The 24486-nt window shown below is 42.8% G+C and overlaps 1 protein-coding gene across 5 annotated transcripts in view; it reads left to right on the top strand.

Moving 5' to 3' along the window:
• susd2 (sushi domain containing 2) overlaps positions 1–24486 on the top strand; it is a 135443-nt gene that overhangs the window by 23379 nt on the left and 87578 nt on the right. For all 5 annotated transcript variants that reach the window (XM_069932926.1, XM_069932927.1, XM_069932924.1 and 2 more), the window contains 4 exons: positions 15454–15661; positions 17435–17586; positions 22171–22338; positions 23372–23546. In XM_069932926.1, the coding sequence (XP_069789027.1) occupies positions 15454–15661; positions 17435–17586; positions 22171–22338; positions 23372–23546 (703 nt within the window). The remainder of the gene's footprint in view (positions 1–15453; positions 15662–17434; positions 17587–22170; positions 22339–23371; positions 23547–24486) is intronic.

Genomic DNA, 24486 nt, shown 5'->3' with positions numbered 1-24486 from the left:
ATGCAAGGATCGACAACGAGATAGACAACAGACTCGCCAAGGCAAATAGCGCCTTTGGAAGACTACACAAAAGAGTCTGGAAAAACAACCAACTGAAAAACCTCAAAAAGAGCCATTGTCATTGCTCCTGTTCGGCTCCGAATCATGGGTCCTCTACCGGCACCACCTACGGCTCCTAGAACGCTTCCACCAGCGTTGTCTCCGCTCCATCCTCAACATCCATTGGAGCGCTCACACCCCTAACGTCGAGGTACTCGAGATGGCAGAGGTCGACAGCATCGAGTCCACGCTGCTGAAGATCCAGCTGCGCTGGATGGGTCACGTCTCCAGAATGGAGGACCATCGCCTTCCCAAGATCGTATTATATGGCGAGCTCTCCACTGGCCACCGTGACAGAGGTGCACCAAAGAAAAGGTACAAGGACTGCCTAAAGAAATCTCTTGGTGCCTGCCACATTGACCACCGCCAGTGGGCTGATAACGCCTCAAACCGTGCATCTTGGCGCCTCACAGTTTGGCGGGCAGCAGCCTCCTTTGAAGAAGACCGCAGAGCCCACCTCACTGACAAAAGGCAAAGGAGGAAAAACCCAACACCCAACCCCAACCAACCAATTTTCCCTTGCAACCGCTGCAACCGTGTCTGCCTGTCCCTCATCAGACTTGTCAGCCACAAACGTGCCTGCAGCTGACGTGGACTTTTTACCCCCTCCATAAATCTTCGTCCGCGAAGCCAAGCCAAAGAAATAAATAAAGTAACACTGGACAACATCTTTTTTCAAAAGATTTTCTTCCTGAAAAAGAATTGGTGATTATGATAGACAACTTCAAGCTGAACACAAAGATAATTTCAGATTTGCTGTATCAAGTAAGAAGTTTGAGAAATATTAAATGAACTTTGATTGAATTTAGCGTGTTTAATCACATAATGATGCTGACACATTGCCTTAGTTCAACTGACCTTAAAATGTTTAGCTGCTGATTTTCATTTGTACTCAGCATCTGATGCCTCTTGTGTCCAACAATAGTCGGCCAGCATTGATGGATTCCAGTTGCCATGATATCGCTTTTCCATGGTTGCAATGTCCTGGTGAAACCTTTCACCATGTTTGTCACTGACTGCACCAAGATCTGCAGGGAAGACTTCAAAAGTATAAATGCGGAAAATTGAAAATGAATTTTCTTTTTTAAATAACTTTATTTATTTGAAGAATCATTAATAGTCATACAAAGTACATTTCATAAAGAAAATTTTATGAGTATATATTTAAAAAAACATCATTTTCAATTTTCTGCATTTATACTTTGACTTCTTCCCTGCTGATCTTGGTGCAGTCAGTGACAAACATGGTGAAAGGTTTCACTAGGACATTGCAACCATGGAAAAGTGGTATCATGGCAACTGGAATCCATCAATGCTGGCCGACTATTGTTTTTTTAAATTTTATTTTATTTTATTTAAAAAAAAAGAAAATGAATTTTCAATGACATGTTGCACTTCGTGGTTTTGTGGGCTTGAAGTAGACTTAAAGTATGACAGGAAGTTACAAATATAGGTTATATCTAAAAATCGATACATGATAGGAAAGCTTCAAGGTGATTTTCATGATCAGCAGCTCAGAATCCATAAAATACACCCAAAAGTATTCAGGAAGCGAAGTCTTTGTTGTCCAGGGTTATTTGAGTATCTTTCTTCTAGGCCCTTGGGTATTTATTTATTCTGTGCTTTTTATTAAGTTATTCAGCGTATAATTTAAGATGTGTTATGAATGGATTTACAATTTACAATGTTCAAGACAACAATTAGCTCTATGGTGGAATGCAGTACTGTGAGCTGGGCTGACTGGCCTGCCTTCTGTATGTGTAGCTCCTCCCTGTAAGATCCCTAATAAAGGCTGCAAGCCCTAGTCTCCTCCCTCATACCTGCCATGGACGTGTGCCAGCAGAATGTAGAGGCATGTCAAGGTTTTCTGATTAATAAATTGTAGCGCACTTAATGGCCACTTGCAGACACGAAGCAAGTAGTCAAAGGCTTTATTAATGAGAAAACCTGCAGGAAGGAGTGAATGCAGTGAACTGAGATTCACTGATGATTCACGGCTGGCACCGTCCCCACCTATCCATGTATAACCCTAGTTTCCCACCTAAACCCTGAGCCCTTCTGAAGACCACTGTGAGACCCTACCCTCAGTTATAAGCTAATAAAAGCGTATGTTCTCCTTCCAGTCGTGAGAGCTTTTATTCGCATGACACTATCCTGCGGAGGTCATCTTTAACCAATCACATAAAGCTTGTGGTTGTAAGAGCAGACCAGAGGTTGGATATCCTGTGCTGAGTGACTCATCCCCTGATACACCAAGGACTGTCCACCATCACGAGACAGAAGTCTGTGGGGATAATCTCCATATGCCTGAGATGAGTGTAGCTTCACAATTTTCAAAACTCAACACCATTCCAGGACAAAACTCATCACTTCCAATGGCATGAAAATTGAAGTTTCCAAAGTTAGGTAAGCCCCTCCACTATCTGGTCCCACTGTTTCTGTTTCTCCTTTACCTGCTTGCATTTTTATTTGTTTCCTATAACCACCCCCATATCTGTCTCACCACTTCTCCCACCTTTTTCTGCCTAGTAGCCTCTTGCCTTGGCCCTCCCCACTTTGGTTTTGATAAAGGGTCTCGACCATTGGCTGACCATTTCTACTCGTGGTTGCTATCTGACCCATTGAGTCCCTCCAGGTCCTCTTTGTTCACTCAAGATTCCATCCAGCATCTGCAGATTTCAGGTTTCTTTGTGGATAAATTCATACTCAATATCAAATGTTTATGGGGCAGAAGGAGGCCATTTGGCCTTGCATAATGGTACTGACTCTTAACCAGAATAATTCACCAGTTCCACTCCCTGCCATCTTTTTGGTAGCTCCCTATATTTATACAATTCCCCTTTGAAGATGTAAGCAGTTCATTCCAGACTACAATCACACACTGGGAAAATTTTTCCATATGTCTCTCCTGACTCCCTTCCTCTTTGTTTTACGCCTCTGATCTCTAGTCTTGAAAAAAAAATGACCTCCCTTTATCTGCTCTGTCATGGTCCCTCATCATTTCAACATTCTCAAATCTTCATTTTTTTTGAAAAAAATTCCAGCCACTCTAATCTATACTTTTAACCATAATGCACCATCCATATCTTTCCTGGGCCCTTTTTATTGCTATCAAATTCTTCTGTTGATGAGGCAACTGGAAGTAAAACACAAAAGTCTGCTGACACAGTTTGACCAGCTGAGTTTCTCCAGCATCATGCTTTAACTGGAAGTGAGTATGCTTCACCAGTATGAGAAAATTGACTGTGGAATTAGGGCAACCGGGTTAGAAGTAGATCATGTTACAAAGAAGAGAACAAGACTATAAGACATAGGAATGGAATTAGGCCATTCAGCTCATAAATCATGGCTGGTTTACTATTCATTTCAACCCCATTCTCTTGCTTCTTCCCTGTAACTCCTCAAAGAACCTATTCACTTCTGTCTGAAATTTACCCAATGGCTTTGAAGTGCCAGTTAATGAAGAAATGACTGACAGCATGACACAGATTCATCACAGACTTGGTCTTCTAAGCCAGCTGTTGCAGCAGATTCCACAGATAATATAATTTTCTTGCCTGAAGATCATTGATAATTTTATAGCTGATTAAATCATGATTTGAGGTTTTCAGATCCAAATGATAACCTGACCATCAATTTAGTTAACAAATGAAAGAGGAAATAACTCATGAAGTCAAGGTGAGATATCACCTCAGATAGTTAATGTCTGTCATTAACCTATTGGATTACTGCTTGACATTTTCCATGAAGAGAATACTAAGTGATCCTGATAACAATGTGTCTTTGTAAACAACTATGTCTAGATTTAAAAAATAACTAACTGGCTGAGACAACTTGAAGTTAAGATAAACGCCAGCCTTGACATTTTTTCGAACTATGTCATATTCTACGTTTACCAAGGCAATTCTATAGAAAAATTTTAAATGAAGAAATCCAGACACATGATCCTTCCAGTTCAACATCACACTGCATCCTAGATCACTCCAGGTCGGACTTCCTTCTGCCAAGAGACCCATTCCAACTGTTGGGAATATGTGTTTGTGCTATGAGGAAGGAGGTTCAGGAGGTATGGTACCACAGAATTCATATCACCAGGTTCAGGAATAGTTGCCAGCCCTCCACAGTCAGATTCCTGATCAATAGACTCATCTCGAGGCTCATTCATTACTGTATATTTGTACCCACATCTACATTTGAACAGCCAAAATGTTTAGAGTTCTTTCTATGAGTACAGTTATCAGTCATAGGAATTCTGTCTGGCCCACAGGAAAAGAATCACAGGATTGTATGTGATGCCATGTGTGTACTCTGACAGTAAATTTGAACTTTGAAATTGTAGATATTACTTCTGCTTAATTTGAACTTGTACCTTTTATCTTACTGGCTTTGCAAGTTTACAAGCTCTTAATGCATTCAAACAAACAGGATAAAGTCCCCAAGATAACAGGAAAGAAAGCACAAAATGAGCGTCCTTAACATTTCTAACTCTCCAGCTGAACTTCAGGCCATCTACATGTAATGTTGGGCTCTTTGCAATTTAGGAGAATAGGGGAGGATTTCATTGAAACATTTTGAATGTTGAAAGTTATGGACAGATTAAATCTTGAAAGTCTTTTTTTTCCCCCATGGTGGGAGAGTGTAGTTCAAGGGGGTACAATTCAAGATTGAAGGGTCTCTGCTTAGAACAGAGATGCGGAGGAATTTCTTCAGCCAGAGAGTGGTAAATGTGTGGAATTTGTTGCCACAGTTGGATGTGGAGGCCAGGTCGTTGGGCATACTTGAGGCAGAGATTGATAGGTTCTTGATTAGCCAGGGCATCAAAGGTTACGAGCAGTGGGACTGAGTGGGAAAATGGATCAGTTCAAAATTAAATGGCAGGACAGACTCAATAGGATAAATGGCTATTTCTGTTCCTGTCTTATGGTTTTAACAGGGTTTTGTATAAAATGTCTATCCTCACACCAGGTATGGATAGTCTAGTGTTTATCCATTAAGATGTGACTGGATCTGTGTGATAGTACAGATCTATCACCAATGTATATAGTGTATATAGTTACAGTATCTAGACTGTGCTTACAGCGATTGGCTGAGAGCTTAGCCACGCCTACTGTCTGGGCCTTAAAGGGTTGTATCCCTAGCCAGGTCGGATCATTCCGGACTGGTCGGCCACCCGTGAAGAGCTCCTGTCTTTTGCTAATAAAAGCCTTGGTTTGGATCAACAAGTCTTTGATTCTTTCGACGAGCTCGACAATTTTATTAGCAAAAAGAAAAAAGAATTTTTTTGAAAGGGATGGAGCGTTTGACTCGGCCAGAAAAACTTGATATCGACCCACAGTCAGCTACAGCCTTCAAAGCCTTTAAGTTCTGGCTGCTGAACTTTGAAAACTTCCTGAGATTCATTCGGGTGGAGGAGGATAACCAACGTCTAACAGCATTGCTGTCTATGGTGTCCTTGAGAGTCTACGAGAACATTCAAGATGAGACCACCTCCTTTCTCCTCTCGACCGAAGCCAGAGCGGCTTTCGATCGAATAAAATCCGACATCGCCGCTGTGACGCTGCATGCGATCAATGAATCTGTCCCGTTTCAAGTCGAGAGCGATACATCCGACTTCGCCCTGGCAGCCACCTTGAACCAGCCCGGTCGGCCTGTAGCCTTCTTCTCCAGAACCCTCCTGGGTCCAGAGAGTAGACACTCCTCGATCGAGAAGGAGGCCCAAGCCATAGTTGAAGCGGTGGGTCGTTGGAGACATTACCTCGCTGGGAGGCGTTTTACACTGTTGACTGATCAATGCGCAGTCTCCTTCATGTTCAGCAACACCCAGCATGGTAAGATAAAAAATGACAAAATCGCTAGATGGAGAATCGAACTCTCCACCTTTAACTATGACATCCTGTACCGGCCTAGTAAGCTCAACGACCCGCCTGACGTGCTCTCCAGGGGGATATGCACCAGCATGGAGATGGACAGACTACAGAAACTCCATGAGGCGCTCTGTCATCCAGGAATCACTAGGTTTGCCCACTTTGTGAAGGCGCGCAACCTACCCTACACAGTCGAGGAGATCCGCTCCATGACCCTGAGCCTGTTCGGTGTGCGCTGAATTCAAGCCCCACTTCTTCCATCCAGATAACTCCCACGTTATCAAAGCCACCCGCCCCTTCGAGCGTCTTAGCATAGACTTTAAGGGGCCCCTACCGTCGACCAACCGTAATAACTACATCCTTATGGCCATCGACGAGTACTCCCGCTTCCCGTTCGCTGTGCCCTGCCCAGACACCACTGCCACCTCAGTGATACAGGCCCTTCGCAGTATTTTCGCCATTTTCGGGTACCCCAATTCCATCCACAGTGATAGGGGGTCCTCATTCATGAGCGCAGAGCTGCAACAGTACCTTCTGGAGTGTGGTATTGCTTCAAGCAGGACCACCAGCTATAACCCACGCGGTAACGGCCAGGTCGAGAGGGAGAATGCCACCATATGGAGAGCAGTTACACTGGCTCTCCGGTCTAAAGGTCTCCCCACCTCTCACTGGCAGGAGGTTCTCACTAGTGCTCCCTCCTATGTACTGCAACAAATGTCACCCCCCACGAAAGGATGTTCCTTTTCCCGAGGAAATCCAAATCAGGAACCACTGTACCGGCATGGCTCACCGTCCCTGGCCCCGTCCTTTTGCGATGCCACGTCCAGCACTCAAAGAATGACCCCTTGGTCGACCGAGTGACTCTACTCCACGCGAACCCGCATTACGCCTACGTTGAGTTCCCAGACGGGCGGGAGGACACTGTTTCGGTGCAGGACCCAGCTCAGGACGCGGTAGACCCAGCAAACCCCCCAACCCAACCTTCCCCAACTCTTTATTCCCCAGGCCCCGTGCCGCAACAAAAGGACCAACAGCACCCCAACGACCCGAGCTACCCTGCTGACAACACGACTGGGGAATTGAGCGAAGGAGTAGTCGCACCCGACGAGCCCACTGGTGACACCACTCCAGTGACCCCAATCCCGGCACCACGGCGGTCACGCCGGATGGTCAGACCCCCTGACCGCTACTGTCCTTAACCTACCCCTTCCTTTCATTTTCTCCCTCGTTTTTTTTTCCAGGGTCAGTTCTCCAAGAAGGGGTGAATGTGATAGTACAGATCTATCACCAATGTATATAGTGTATGTAGTTACAGTATCTAGACTGTGCTTACAGCGATTGGCTGAGAGCTTAGCCACGCCTGCTGTCTGGGCCTTAAAGGGTTGTGTCCCTAGCCAGATCTGATCATTCCGGACTGGTCGGCCACCTGTGAAGACCTCCTGTCTTTTGCTAATAAAAGCCTTGGTTTGGATCAACAAGTCTTTGATTCTTTCGAAGAGCTCTACAATCTGTGAATATTTAATGTCTAATTGCTCAGATTGGTGCTGTAAGGCAGCATTGTGGATGGGGTGTAAACGATTAACACAATGTAATACTTAAACAATAATTTATGGCAGGTAATTTCACTTGAAAAGGCAAGTTTTTAAATAACTAAATGCTTCAGTGTTCAGTGTGATCAGGAAGGTATAAACATTCTGTGCATTCATGGTCCAAAATCATTATTCCTGGTGCTCCTTGGCCTTGATCTAATTTTTAATAGATTAGGCTGTAACAGTATTTTCTGATAGACTGTAACAGTGTGGTTTCCTTTGCAAGGTTAGTTCCTCTTCTGCACAATGTGATTATCAGTTTACTTAGAAATTAAGTGTGCAAATAAAGATAAGTATCTTGACACACCTTTACCTTGAAGGTGGGTATACCTTGAGGAAGGGTCGAAACTGGTTATATGGACACTGCGTGTTCATCCAGCATCTCTGTGTGTTTGTGATTGCCGTGATAACCTGAATTTCTTTCATGCCTTTGCTTATCTTGTTTCAACTTTCTTCACTTTTTGCCTTTGCTTTTTCATCATTCTTCTATTACTTGGTTACCCGTTGCTTTTCCTGCCTGCATCCTGTCTACAATTATTTCCAATTAATCTCCTGTTGATATATCTAACCTGAGAAAACAACATTTCAAAAGATAAGGGCAGGAGACACAAAAGCTCAATCATGTCAATTCCATTTTCTGATTCTCTCTATATATCCTTGACACTTTTAGTTTCCAAGGAACAGTCAAAGGGCTACAGCACTAAAACAGTTCACCGTGTTACTGCCACTACTGTGATCGTGTTGACTATCCATAATTAGTCCCTAGCTATCCAAATACTTGTATATCCAATCTCTTAGAAAACCTTCCAGTAATTTACCTATTACTGTCGTCAGGATCACTGGCCTATAATTTCCAGGGTTACCTTTGGAGCCTCTTTTAAAAAAACAACGTGAGCTCCAATCCTTCGGCATCACACTTGTGGCCAAGGACATTTTAAATATTTCTGCCAGAGCCATTGTAATTTCTACACTAGCCTCCTTCAAGGTTAGGTGGAATATCTTGTCACCCTTATTTGCTTTAAGCACCTCCTCCTCTTTAATCTGTATAGGTTCCATGACCTCACTGCTTGTTTTCTTTACTTCCCTTGACTGTGTGAGATTCCTGAGTGAATACTGATGCAAAAAAAACATTTAAAATCTCCCTCATCTCTTTTGGCTCCATACATAGTCGACCACTCTGATCTTCGAGTGAACCAATTTTGTCCCTTGCTATCCCTTTGCTTTTAATATATCTATAGAAACCCTTAGGATTTTTTTTCACATTGTCTGACAAAGCAACCTCATGTTTTCTATTTATTAGCCTGCTTGATTTCTCTCTTGAAGCTTTTCTTGCAATTTTTTTACACTTCTCAAGTACCTAATTTTGCTCCATGTTGCCTATACCTGCTATGGTGGCTACTATCCAAAAAAAGGTCACTCAGGCTAAGTGGGCTCTTTACTGTGACACGTTCCAATAAATGCATTTTAAATTGTTTATTAATGAACACAAAAGGACTCATAACGTGGTAACGATAATGTTCTTGCTAATGTGACTAACAGTAACGACCAGTCTCTTTGGTAATGTAATGTCTAACGACCAGCGTGTAACGGTCAACAGAAAATATTGGAACCTCACTCACTCACTGTCAATTCACCATACCAGTCAACATGTACAAACTGCCCCAACCGTGTGCGCAATCCCTGCACATGCACCAACACAGTCCATAGCGCAGGCACACTGGAAGATACCAAACATGCACAGCCTCCGGACCCCAGGACGCCACTGACACCTGCGGCCAAACCGACATTGGTAAACAACGAGCCTTTGGCTCTTACAATTCCCCCTAATTATTATGTCTCATATAATAATTACACAATTATAAATAACAATCAAATACAGTAAATTCCAATATTATGTAGACGATCTTTCTTCGTTCTTCATAGTACAGAGGTTACCAGCACATAGCCTTCAAAAGAGTGATCTTTACCACCACTCTGGACCAGTAAAACTTGTAGCTGTGTAGTCAGGAAGGAGCAAGGTCCAAAAAAACCCAACAAAAATAAAGTCAGCCAGATTTTGGGTTTCTTCTACTGTAACAGTATTTTATAAGGACATTCGAATTCTACCAATGTTATTTTTAGCAGCTTTGTCAAGAAACTCTGTTTCAAGAACATCGTCTCCATTTGCATTCCAATTGTGTATTGGAATATTTATTGTGAATTTATATTTATTTAGGTTGAAGCAGCCAGTCACACATAGAATCTATTTGATCCATCAATTGCATCATAAATTAGCTTTGATTTCACAGCACTGTTCTGGCCCATTGCTTCAGTAACCCCTCAGAATGCAATTGTCCTCAGGTGAATCTGAGGTAAGGTGGGAAAACCAGGGTTTATATTGGGGTAGGTGAGGATAGAGCCAAAGGAGGAGCCAGCCATCAGAACAACACACGGACAGTGAGTTCCAGTTCACTGCATGACCAACGTGTAATGGTCAACAGAAAATATTGGAGCCTCATTCACCCACCGTCTATCCCGCCATACCAGTCATCACAGGGTAACTAATTTCCTCAACTGTGCATGCAACCCCCTTGCACGCGCCAACCTAAGTCCATAGCACATGCGCACTGGAAGATATTGAACGCATGCAGTCTCCGGACCCCAGGACGACGCCTGCAGCCAAACCAACAATGGTAAACCTGCTATACATCTCTCTCTTCTGTATCAGATCCCCAATATCACTCAAAAACCAAGGTCCCCTATGCCTTTAATCCTCTCAGGAACATACAAATTCTGTACTCTCAAAATTTCACCTTTGAAGGTCTTCCACTTAATTCGCACATCCTTGCCATAAAACAAACTGTCCCAATCCATTCATTCTCGATCCTTTTCCATTTCCTCAAAATTGGCCTTTCTCCAGTTTAGAATCTCAAACCGAGGCCCAGATCAATCCTAATGGCAGAAAGATTACTGGATCCTACACATACTTCTGTCACTTGTCCTGTTTTTTTTCCTAATAGGAGATTCAGTATTGCACTCTCTCTAGTTGGTACTTCTATATACAGTATTGATTTAGAAAATGTTTACAGTATGGGAGCCCAGCCAATATGTATAAAGATAAAATCTCCTACTATCACACTTGTGTTTCCTGCAGCTGTCTGGAAGAGACCCCAGTGATCCAGGAACCCTAAGCCCTCCCTCCTCATGATGCCTTCAGCCACATGTTCAGCTGCATTTTCCTCCTATTTTTAACCTCACTGGCACACGGCACAGTTATCACTTCTGAGATCACAGCCCTGGAGATCCTGTCCTTCAACCTAGTGCCTAACTCCCTGAAATCTCCTTGCAGGACCTCCTCACCCTTCCTACTCATGTCATTGGTCCCTACATGGACCACGACATCTGCCTGCTCACCCTCCCTCCTGAGAATGCTGTGAACCCGAACTGATATAGCTCGGACCCAGGAAGGCAACATCCCATCTGGGATACTCAACCTCTTTCACAGAACCTCTTATCTGTTTCCCCCCCCCCCCCCTACTACAGCTCATCTCCTCCTTTTCCTTCTTAGCCATGGGACCAGACTTTCAGCCAGAGACCTAATCGCTGTGGCTTGTCCCTGGTAGATCATGCCCCAACAATATCCAAAATGATATACTTGTTATTGTGGGGAATGACCAGAGGGGTGCCCTGCCTTGTCTGCCTGTTCTCTTTCCCTCTCCTGACTGTCACTCATCTACCCTCTCCTTGGTGTGATAGCGAATCTGTAACTCCTGTCTAACACTTCCTCTGCCTCGTGAATGATCCGGAGTTCATCCAGCTCCAGTTCCATTTCTTTAATTCGGCTTGTCAGGAGTTGTAGCTGGATGCACTTCTCGCAGATGAAGTTGTCAGTGATACTGCTGGCTTCCCCGATGACCCATATTCTGTGAGAAGAGCATCCCCTGCCTTGGCTACCATTTCCACTGTCTCAAATTGGGTGGCCCTTACTTCAGCTCCTGCACCACCATCTCAGCCTCTTTTCTCTGAAGCCCCTTGAGCCAAAGCCATTCCATTTTGACTATGTCCACTCCAACAATGACCACACTCTGGCCATTTTTAACCTTTCATAATACACTGTATACCATACTCTGGTCTGGGTAAACCTTTAAAGTACAAATACCAATACGAACCAGCTAATGGTTGGGTACAAAATCAGTCCTGTAAAACTGGGACACAGAGTACATGCACTTGTCGGTAGTCCCGCAAAACTGGTGTCCAAGAGGTTAATTTCATTTAATTCATTCTTTTGTTGAAAGTGCCCAACACCTCTGGCGTTTTCTTTGAACTGTCACTTCGAACACTTTGTGAGCCCTGGGTTGATTCAGTAGTGTAGTACAAAGATGGAGGAGCTGCTTCCTCACAGCTCAAAAGTCATGAATTCATGGCCTTGGTTGCTGTCCGTGTGAAGTTGGCACTTTTTCCCTGTGACTTTGCGGGCTTCCTCGCACATCCCAAAGGTGCACTGGTCAGTTAATTGATAACTCTGTTGCCCTTGTGTAGTTCAAGTACATTTATCATCTGGTTGCACAAGTACAACCCGACGAAACAGCATTCTCTGGTCATTGGTGCAAAACATGCAGACACCCAACTAGACGTAATACACATACATGCAGACAAACAATACATATGCAGGACAAATATACATACATACATGCATACATAAAAATAAATAATTAAATATTGTTGAGTGAATATGAGCATCTCAGACGGTTAGTGTGAGCAGGTCCTTTGGCTGTTCAAGATTCTCACTGCCCTTGGGAAGAAGCTGTTCCTCAGCCTGGTGGAGCTGGCTCTGATACTCCTGTATCTCTTCCCCGATGGGAGTAGCTGAAAAATGCTATGCGTGGGGTGGTAGGGGTCCTCAACAGTTTTGCACGTGCTCTTCAGATAGCAATTCCTGTAAATCATTTCAGAGGTGGTGGTGGTGGTGGGGGGTAGCGGGGAGAGAAACCCCAGTGATCCTCTCTGCCACTCTTGTGGTCCTGTGAATGTAATTGTGTGGCAGGAGAATCAGGCAGGTGTTAATTGTCATGTGAGACAATAAGTGGTTGAGTGGGATTGATGCGAATGCTCTGAGAGCAGACAAATACTTGTTGGGTCAAATGGCCTCTGATACTATATAAAAAATGAATGATTAATTTTTTTTCTATAGCCAGCAAACAGGGAAGACAAAAATTAACAATGTCCCTTTCTTCACTCCTATTATTTCAACAAGAAGGCTCTCCTCATCAAGCAATGATCACCCTGTATTCAATTAATCTTCAATGACAATATGGGGCAGTACCGTAATAACGGCAAGTGCACATTAGAGATGGTTCTGCCATTTGAAGAATGCTGCTGGCTCCTTTTCTGCTCTCCATTCAAAATCCTGCATCGATCATTCGGTTGTCATCTTCTCAGCCCCTGTTTTGTTAAGGCTGATCACCTGACCAATCGGGACCTGTACTATTACAGTACCCATTATGCTGGAAACTACTGCCTTCTTGCCCAGAGTTTTGGGACTTGTTTGGAGAACTTGTTTTGCTCAAACATGTCTGATAGTTAATGGCCACAGGGCTTGTTTCTTAAATTAAAAGAAAAATTAAACATTCAGCACAGGGTAGTAGGCCTTTCCAACCCATGTGCCTGCTCCCTCCACCAAATACGCCAATTAACCTGTAAAACCCCGAGGTTTCTGAAAGGTGGATGGAAGTTGGAGCACCAGGAGGAAACCCACACTGACACGGGGGGAAAGTACAAACTTTCTTGCATGCACCATTGTATTCAATCCTGGCTTGCTGGCGCTGCAATAGTATTGTGCTAACTGAGCTGCCCGAGAAAGTGGTTCTCTATGACCTGTAAAACCACAATGCTGGAGAAATTCAGCAGGTCAAACAGTGTACTTTATGTAGCAATATTTATGTAACCAAAATTTGGGGCTTAGCTTTTCAGCATTGTATGAGTAAAATGTAGACAGGTGTCTGAATAAAATGGTGGGGAATGGGGGGCAGGGGGAGGGAAGAGGTAATAGGTGGAGAAGGGAGGGAGGGCACAACAGTAAACGGAGAGGGAAGGGGGTGGAGAGCTGGAAGAAAGGAGACAGAGGGATAGGGAAGAGAGGGAAACGGGTCCAGCAGAAACCGAAGAAAGCAATGTTAATGCCACTTGGTGGGTGCCAAAACAGAATATGAGGTGTTGCTCCTCCTATTTACGGGTGTCCTTGGTTTTGCGGTGCATGAGGCTAAGGACAGACCTGGGGCAGTGCATGAGGTTAAGGTCAGACATATCTAGACCTTACTCTTTATGACTTGTCCTCTTTGTGCTGCTTTATGCTTTTTAAATTTTATTTTGGCCAGATTTCACCTGGGCTGCTTCAACTATGAAGTAACTGAATAATGCTATGTCTAAGGTGCTCGATAGACCGAGTTTGTAGTTTCTTTTAGAATTCAGACAGAATTCTCAAGAGGCTGAAAGCAATTTTACTAAAGGAAAAGGAAAATTGATTTTTACTTGTATTTGCCATTGATTGTCAGTAAGCTAAGGTTACTGGCTGGTTAAAATTTAAAAGCTGCTACCCTTCAGATGGATTTTTTCAGTTTTCCATTATGTACCGAGTTAAGCAAGATATTAGAAATCACATTTTAATTGGTGATCGGCCGTATCTGCATACTTCTTTTGATGTCATTTGAAATTTCTTAGTAGTAATTAATTACTAGGAATAAGCAAAAATGGATTATCATCCCACCACTGGCTTTTCTGATTATGAAGTAACCAGCCTTAAAAGGGTATAATTTACCAGCAAGTGAGTTCTTATGGAAATTAGAGCTCTGAAAATATTGACTTTTTCTACATGTTAATGGGAATGCAACAAGAGGACTATGTATTAGGTAGGACGATGTTTGGCATTTCAAGACGGTGTCTGTGAAACTGATGAAATGATAATCTGGCAACCTCTGGTTGGGAATAAATGTCCTAATTGTCAAATTACTCTTGAGTGGGTACTGAAAAATTCAAATTCTGTTCTTTCTTTGCTTGTTGCATTCTAGTGAATAAGCAATAATATCTTGCTCCCTGCTGCATCGGGGAAGAGGAAACCAGAAGCACTTTACATACAGTAAAGCACTGGTTGTTGTAATGTGGGGAATATGCCAACTAGATCCCATTTAAGTCCTTCAAACAGCCAAGTGATAATGATCAGATTGTTGGTTTGTGCGATGTTGATTAAAACGATGGGCAGGCTGCAGGAGAGAACTTCACTGCCATTTGTTGAACATAGATGGCATAGATTTTATCAGGTGTTCAGCCAAAACCATTGCTCATCATCCTGTAGACCTCTAATAGATCACTTCTTTATCCATTCTATCCAGAAAAACATAGCCCTATATTCTGTCTTCTTTGAAGCCAATGTTAACAGTCTGATATATCTTCTGCATTTCCTTTCTGAAACCCTTCTAAGATGAATTTAGATGTTTCAACAATCTTGTTCATTTTGTAATATAACATTTTACTAAAATTCCTAATTACTCATGTTACATCAATGCAATAACAGTACAGATCTTTCACTTTGGGACATATTATGAACAAAGCATACGTTACAAGTATTGTGCCAAATGGGTTGTTCTTTTGTTGCATTGGCTACGTTTTCCTGCAATTCTCATCGTCTTCTTGTCCAGAGTGGGAGTTACTTTTCTGTAAGCCACGCATTCATTTCTCCAAAGTCGAAAGAAAGATATGATGGAGGAAGGAGAATAATCTTTTTAATAGAGGCTGTGTGCCTGGAATGCCTTAGTCACATGATAGGTGAATCTTCCACCATTCTTGGGTGGCTTGGAAGAAAGAATATAGTTACAATATGAACAGGTGGCCCACAAGCAAAATGACACAGTTTTATTTTTAATTTCTAGATGGTCAGAGTTCATGCGCAGGCAAATGTGGATATCAAGTATCACAATGTTCTTGTCAAGTGACATGTGAACCATTGGGAGAGTGTTGCACAGATTACTGGAATTTCTGCTTACGGATATCTCCTCAGTCAGGAACCTTGATGGGAGGTGAAGATTTTGTCATTGTTAACAATACATTTGAAGCTGGTAGAGATCATATAGTCTGCAGGTGAGTCTCTAATGTAGTCACTCTGGACCATATTGGTTCAAGGCACTCGTCAAGGACAGGATTATAAGCCACCATTTGTTCAATGACAGCAATACCTTCAATTTTGACTGTGGTTTCAAGGCAATTACAATATTTTGGATCCAGTTAAAAATTAAGATCATTTTTTCATCTCTTAAATAAAGTGAAATTATCATGTTATAATCATACATGCATGTACTTGTAAAGCACAGAAGGATGCAATTCTACCTATCAAATCCATACTTTAAAAGGTGACAACCTCAGTTGATTCTGCTTCCCATCTCTTGGTCCGCAGTGTGGGCCAATGGTTTTTCTAATGAAATGTGATGTGTTTCTCTCCCCCAATGCTTTCAGGTCAGGAGATGCAAATCCTTGCCATCCGCTGAATAAAAACATTTTCCTTAACTTTCCTTCAGCCTTCTATCTTAATCTGTGCCCTCTCAATATCATCTTCTCTGCCAATAGAAACAAGTTCTTCCTGTTCCTCTCAAGGTCTCTCACCTTAATTATACTTCTTTTCAGTTGGCCTTGATTTAGCAAGAATACATCACAGGTATTCCAGAGAAAGATTGTCTCTAGTTAAAAATAAAAGTGAGTCTAGCCACCTGTCCTTTATATTCAATGGACTACCATTGCCAAGGGCCCATCATTAACATCCTGGAAGTCAGCAGTGAGCTAAAACACATCTGGATCAGTCACTCAAATGCTATGGCTGGAAGGACAGGTCAAAGGCCATGCATTCTGTGCTGAGTGAAACCCTCAACTCTTGATAGCCCGATGCCCTTTCAATCTACAAGGCTCTTGCTTGGATAACTCCAATCACTCTTAAGAAGTGCAACATCTTCCAAGCCAAAACAAACCTGCCTGGGGGCACCAGTTGATCAACATGGACACTCAATTTCTCCACCAGTGGCAAGCATTTCTAAAGAATGCACAGCAGTCGCTTGCTGTAAGCCACAGGCTCTCTCGCCAAGGGCAGAGACTTCTGGTACGTGGGAACATCCCTCCAAATCTCATTCTGCCAATAATTCTTCATTGTTGTCATGGCTAAATCATCAAATTCGAAGCCTAAGAGCAACAGGACTGTGGTTATGTAGGAGGTTCATTACCGAGGGTAATTAAGGACATATATTTCTAGTGACAGCAAAGAGGAAGGAACAATACAAAGCCCATCTGAGTCAGCTCTCCTTTATATATTATAGTTTAAGTTTATATTTCCTTATGGGATATGAGGACTTTCACTGAGCTAATGACAGATCTCAGAGAAATCCCATCAAATCTATTCCTCCATTTCATTCCCCACTCATAGGTATAATTCTCTTGCCCCATGAACATCCTCATTAATGTCTCTGCATCCACACTTCTGGTGTTTCAGTAACGTGATGACGACCTGAATGCAGTACCTTAGCCATGTTCCAAATTGTGCTTTCTATTGTTTTAGTGTGAGGTCCTTGCTTTTATATTTTATGCCCAGACCCAAAATGCAAGAAGTCTACAGGCCAGCATTGCAACCTTCAGGGAACTGTGGACAACCACTTTGCGAGGTGTCGGCATTATTCCTGGATATTGCATTTGCCTTCTATAAATGTCTCTTATTTTTCCAGACTGAATTCCATTTGCCACTTTTGTGGTGACTTAACTATTCCATCAATTTCCTTCCGCAGCCGAGGGCCTCACAATGTTATGACTTCCATGTTTAAAAATCACTTTACTGAATGTTAAAATTGGATTAAATATGAAACTATTCTCTTTTAGGTTCAAGAAATCCATTGTTACCCAGGGGTATGTGGATGATAAAAAGGTGGCCCACTGCATTTCACCATTGCTCTATGAAAACGGAAGGATACCTTTTGAATTGTCAACAGACAATGGAACAAGCTATAATCACCAGGGGACGTGGGTGTCAGGTCAAGTGAACTCCTTGCACTGAACCTTTATCTACACATGACTGTTGTCATTGGTAATAGATTAGTTAACTATTATAATGAATTATAGAAGGCTTATATTAATCGTTTGGGAGCAATATTTTTCATTTAAAACAACACAGGAACTGCAAATGCTGGAATGTTGAGTAAATAAAGAGAAGCTGGAGGGTCAGACAGCATCCACAGAGAGAACCCGGTGTCAGGGTCTGTTGTTGAGATGAGGTGTTTTTCATTTCTTGACCATTGGTGAAGTCAATAGCAGGTGAATTTGGAAATGAAGTGAACCTAATTAAACTGCTTACACGAGGGCTTCAAACAAAACCTTAGTCCTACTGCAAAGCCTTAGACCAGACTGTCACCTGTGATTTGGGGTAATCTTCAGTTCTTTCTTCTATCAGAGGAAAAAAAGCACAGGAAAGGATGGAAGGATTTCATCTGTTGAGTCATAGAATGAGAAAGCGTCCTTTATTCAATCGGACATTAATTATTTAATCCAAATGTGATAATCTTTAACCAATAATTTATCAAGTTCTCTGCTCCCTACACATTTCCTCTTGTGTGAATGCCCCTAAGTATACTGCAGGCGAGTTGCCCTTGTTAACAGGAATCAAATAAATCCCCTAGAAATTTCCATCTTCTATGGTGACATCAAGGCTGAGCTGAAATGTTTAGAAATTAATCATCTGAAAATGCATTGCAAGGAACTTGTCACTGTTGATCTGAACAGAATGGCCAGTTCAGATGGGTAATGACTTCACCCAAGAGCTTTATTGATTTTGTAACTGGGGACATGGCCATTGACATTTGAACAGGTGGATAAGCCAGCTATTTCACCTGTAAAACACTAAAGTCTACAGATACTGTGGTTGAAGTAAAAACACAACACTGGAGAAACTCAGCAGGTCAAACATTGTACTTCGTATAGCAAAGACTGCCATACATAACTAACGTTTAGAGCTTGAGCCCTTTGTCAAGGTTTTGATGAAAGGCTCAAAACATCGGTTATGTATCTTTATATTTGTTTTATAAAGGAAACTGTTTGACCTGTTGAGTTTCTCCAGTGTTGTGTTTTTAGCTATTTCACCTGACCTGCTTTGCCCAAATGTTAAATCAAACCTTGCCTCTGCTTTATAGAGAATCCGTTTAAGCAGTTAAGACCATGAGGTAGAGGAGCAGAAATAGGCAATTCAGCCCATCAAGTTTGTCTCGCATTCTGTCATGAGCTGATCCATTTTCTCACTCTGCCCCACTCCCCAGCCTTCTCCTCATAACCTTTGATGCCCTGGGTAAATAAGAACCTAACAAGCTCTGCCTTAAATACATCCAGTGACTTGTCCTCCACAACTGCCTGTGGCAACAAATTCCACAGATTTACCACCCTCTGGCTGAAGAAATTTCTCCACATCTCTGGCTAAACAGATGCCCTTCAATCCTGAAGTTGTGCCCTCTTGTCCTAGATTCTCCCACCACGGAGGAACAACCTTTCTACATCTACTCTGTCCACACCTTTCTACATTCGAAATGTTTCAATGAGATCCCCCCTCATTCTCCTAAATTCCAATGAGAACAGGCCAAGATCTGTCAAATGCTCCTCACTTGATAACCCTTTCATTTCCGGAATCATCCTAATGAACCTCCTCTCCATCGTGAGCACATCCTTTCTTTTCAAAGATGATCCCAACTCTCCAAGTGAAGTCTCACCAGTGCCTTATAAAGCCTCAATATCACACCCCTGCTCTTATATTTTATTTCTTATGCCATCATGTTCTTTGATGGCTGGAGAAAATTGGATGGGAATGCCGAGAAAGGACTCCTTGGGATGACAATAGCTAAGGCCACAGCCCATACCCTTTCCCTACCATTGCTTTACCTTGGACTTGCTTTTGTTTGAAGATGTGGAAAGTTTGTACAATTCCTACAGATTAAACACAGATCATGGATGTTTTCATTTAACATCTTCAATAATTTGCTAATGAAGTTGAACAAATACATTTGGAATTAGTTGGCTAATATGGATCTCAGTTTTCATCAATAATATGAAAGGCATTAAGGATTCTTCTGAGCACAAGTCTAGACTATAGGCTTCAAAAAACACTTCTCATAAAAGGATTTCCCCAGTTATTATTATTGGGGATGACTCTAAGGTCATAATAGTTCTAAACTCCATGACTAGATTGTAGTGTTGTGATTGTTCTCAGATAGCCACCATTTTAAATACAGTACCAAGAAAATATTTCATCTTCACGCACAACCTTCCAAGAACTCGTCAAGTCAAATCAAGTTTATTGTCATCCGATTGCACAAGTACAACCCAATAAAACAGTGTTCTCTTGTCCACAGTGCAAAACACGTGGGCACACAACCAGACATATAGACAAACAATACATATGCAGGACAAGAACTCATATATTCAAATAAATACATTTTGTTTCTTAAGTATGAAAGTTTTGGATGGTTAGTGTGAGCAGTGGAACACACTATCACTGAGTGAGGAATGATAGGTTTTAATACACATGAGATTTCAGCTGGCCCAACTACATGAGCTTAATGGATGGAAGGGGGTAAGGAGGTCAACCTTCATGGCCAGGTCTCAGGGGGAGGAGCCACAGGGGATTGAGTCATCAGTGGGCAGGCCAACCACTTATACACAGAGCAGCACAGAACAGTATATACATATCACCACAAGCAGTTTGTTCAGTCGTTCAGCAGTCTCGCTGGCTGTGGGAAGAAGCTGTTCCTCAGCCTGGTGGTGTTGGGAAATAGAAGTACAATATACAAATGTTCTGAAATTCTTACATGCAGCAGCTACACGGGTAATAAATAGAAAAGGATTGAATGAACTCAGTTGCATTTAGGGCATATAAAGAGACATAGTGATAGTGCAGACAGATCATTGGTGGTCCTGGAGTAGAGTTATGGATAGGGTGGTACAGGAAGATTCACGAGCTTAGGTGTTCGTGAAAAAAAAACTTTTCTGATACTAAAGGTGCTGGTCTCCATCTGCTTGAAAGTAACATGACCAAGGTAATAGGAAGCAAAAGTGGCAGCATTGCATTACAGCAGGTGTAATGCAATGCTGCCATTGGTGCAGACCTGGGAAAGCGGGGAGCGGAGACATAGCACGGCTCCACAGGGGCCTACCGGCCAGTCCTGGTACACGTAGCTCGATACAGGTTTTAAACAGCTCATTAAAGGAGATGATGGTGTATATTTGAAAATCCTGCAACCCGGAATCTGTGCCCAAGATGGTGACGTCTGTGCTGGGCAGCAGACCATAAGGAGTTGCAGACTCTGGGGGAGCAGCGGACCAGTACAGGGCACCAAAACTGGGAAGAACACACCCTGACTGAGAAGGAGAAGCCTGGGAGACAACACTACTGGATGGCTCCTGGGAACTAGGCATTGGAGCTGGGTTTCAAAACAGTGCTGAGGCAAGAAGAGCACCCGAAGGTCTTCGGGCGCGGATGATTCTTGGGTGCTAATCATATCAGAGGTTTAAATCTGGAGCTTGTGTTGCCAATGGTTTGAACAAGTCTCAGTATGGCTGCAGAGGCTATGAGAGTGATGGAGGTGAATCCAAGGACATTCAGTGACTATGAAAGGCCTCTTCTGCTTCTCTATTCCTACTCTTAGGGGCATCTGGCAATGCTCATGGCATCTCTGTTTGCCTAAAGGCAGACAATAGTTGAAGTCTGTCATGTATATTATTGCATTTTTAATGCATTATTACATGACAATAAAAGGAACCTTTAAACCTTTATGGTGGCCCTCACATGTCAGGTAGATCATTCTGAATGACTTCACACCCACAGAAAGCATATCAATGGCACAGGTAGAAAACCAGGGAGCTGTTCCATCATCTGGCATTCACTTCAAATAACTTTCCTTCCCACCGAACCTTGGCAAAGTAAGCATTAGCTCAATTGAAGAGCTCATTCAACATTCATGCCCTCCTAGTTCAGAAAACAAAGTAATAGGGAGACTTGGATGAAACGCCTTAACCCTAAGAGAGGGAAGTTTAAAGGAGGTGCGTGGGACAAGTTGTTGACATAAAAAATGATAGGAGACTTGAATGGGTTGCCAGGTGTGGGGGTGGAAGCAGATAATATGGTTGAATGGGGATGTTAGAATGTGCAGGGAGTGGAGGGGGATGGATCATGTGTAAACAGAAGAGATTTCATTTAATTTGGCATTGTGTTTGCTGGGCAGAGGGCACGTTCTTGTGTGGTACTGTCCCATATAGCTTTGGGCCCCAGGTAGTGCAGTGAGACCTCACTGTAAGGACTGAGCATTCTTGAAGCTGGCGTCAAATACCGATCAGCTGATAATGAAGTGAAATTGCAACCACAGAAGTTGTAAGAGTTGTCAGAGGCAACTCCAGCTCATGGGGAGGAGTTGGGGAGAGAGATCGGGCAGCTAGTGTTAGGAACTTGTCTGAAATAATTTCCCTCTATGAGTTGAATCTTCCCTTACTGACAGAGGTGCCAGAGTCAGAACTGGTCAGTAATAGCCACTCCTAGTAAATTATTTTAACTCTCTTTCTATTGGTTCCCTTCAACCCTGCAGTGCATCACAGCAAGTTTTCAAACGCAAGGAAAAGCACTTTACTGAACCAAACCAAATGGCAGTACTATGGTACACCGGGTGTGTCTGGGACCCTGACACTCCTTTGGAACACGACATTACTCCCAGCACAGCTTTTAAACATTGAACTCTGGGGTTACAAAGAAAATGGTAAGTAACTATTTTGGGTGATGGAGGTGGATTGAGAATGTGCACCAGCTTTGCTCGGACTCAGACAACTGCTCCTCTTTAGGGTGTCACACCTGGTTGCTAAGACCCTATACGATCTGACCTAAGGTGTGCCTGCACCTTGTACTTGTGACCTGCAGGTTTCTGCCAGGTGTTCCTGTAATGCGCGTCGAAAGAACCAAAGACTTGTTGATCCAAACCAAGGCTTTTATCAACTAAAAGACTGGAACATATCACAAGTAGGTCGACCAGTCCAGTATGACCTGGTCTGGCTAGGAGCAATCCTTTAAGACCCGCCAGTAGGTGTGTCTACACTCTCAGCCAATCACAGTCATCCTACACTACCATCTGTACATATGTACATATATGCATTGGTGATAGAATCTGTACTATCACAGTTCCCGACTCCCTCTAGCTCATAAAGGTGTGAAGATTGGTCGGTTAGTGGGTCCATTGGCAACCGTCAATTGGGACCAGTGCAGGTGAGTGATGGGTCTATAAAGAGCTCACGGAGGAATAAATATGGGAATCATGTGCCACAAGAGCTCTTAACTTCATCAAGAGGTAAACAAGGGAATCTCTCCACCAACCACACCCACATATCCATTTGCAACCAACCCTTCTGCTTATGGATCAAACATTGGTTACCCTTTGCTTCCTATAGGTCCTGCTGAGTTTCTCCAGCACTTTTGTGCACTGCACTGCCCCCTGCAGACGTTCCTGTGGCTATATCTCACTACTTACTCCTGGCTCTTCACAGATGTCTAGACCAGACTCAGCCATTAAAGTCGCCTTGCCACAAGGAGTGGGACAATTCCAAGCCTGAAATCTAGTGGTGGTTAAAAATCTATTTGACATCAAGTTTTTAGGCTGGTCTCTACTACATGGAGCCTTTGGGATTTAAATTCACGGCCATGGTGGTTTTGCTTCACATGTCAAAGCACTTTGAATGGGAAATGTTGAATGACTCAATAAATGTAATTTGAATTAGCTCAGTAATTGTTAACTTTCCCAGGAACACCATACTCAGACTCCTGGAGAGGGGAATGGACGTACCTGTACTCACTTGGAATAGCTGTTCGGAATAATGGAGAATTCACTTTCACCCCAAAACCAGCTCCGAAGCCCTATTTTGAATGGGAACTTGGAATGTTGCGACTCACTGACAAGAAGGAAGAAGATGGAGAAATGTGAGTACACAAGAATTTACCTCATCACTGGCAGTGTGTGATGAGAGTTTTCCAACATTACAGGGTTATGAACACCTGAGTTATTTTAACACTTAAATTTAGACGTACAACACAGTAACAGGCCCTTTCACTCCATGAGCCTTTGCCACCCAAATGCACCCAATTGACCTACATCCCCAATACATAGGAAGAAACTAAAGCACCCAGAGGAAACCCCTGCAAACACAGGGAGAACGTACAAACTCCTTACAGACAGCATGGGATTCAAACCCCAGTCCCGGTTGCTGGCACTGTTACAGCGTTGCACTAATCGTGCTGCCCCATGGACATCTGGACATTATAAACATCTCTATAATACTATTATAATACAACCTATGGGGATTGGTAGATAACGGATAAGTAAATTTTATGGTTGCTTGAGATTGCATGTTGCGTGGTTGGGCGAACTAGCCACTAGGTGACGCCAATTTTAAATTTTCATCACTTTTGCCTATTTATTTTCTGTGATTTTTTTTGCCGGTTGCTTGAAATCCAGATAATAAGAATTTTACTGTACATACAGTGGCTCACAACCTTTTCTTTCCACTCACATACCACTATAAGTAATCCCTTTGCCATCAGTGCTCTGTGATTAGTAAGGGATTGCTTAAAGTGGTATGTGAGTGGAAAGAAAAAAGTTGAGAACACTGCATTAGAAAGTCTGACATGCATACCGGTACCTACATTTGTGCCTATGGATGGCTGAACTAGTTTCCTCTCTCTTTTGGTCATTCTCCGATGTGCTTCAGATGCCATTCATTACAGTACCGTGGTGGCATAGGTCTCTTAACTGAATCATTTTTGTGTATTTTCCAACTTGTGCGGGTTTTGAACTCTGGTCCCTGGTCCCAGTTGCTGGCGCTGTGAAGGCATTCCACTTACCACTGCACCAATTGTGCAG

This window comes from Narcine bancroftii, chromosome 4 (assembly GCF_036971445.1).
Source record: "Narcine bancroftii isolate sNarBan1 chromosome 4, sNarBan1.hap1, whole genome shotgun sequence".
In the NCBI taxonomy this organism is placed as follows: domain Eukaryota; kingdom Metazoa; phylum Chordata; class Chondrichthyes; order Torpediniformes; family Narcinidae; genus Narcine; species Narcine bancroftii.
This window is presented reverse-complemented; position numbering and strand designations above follow the sequence as displayed.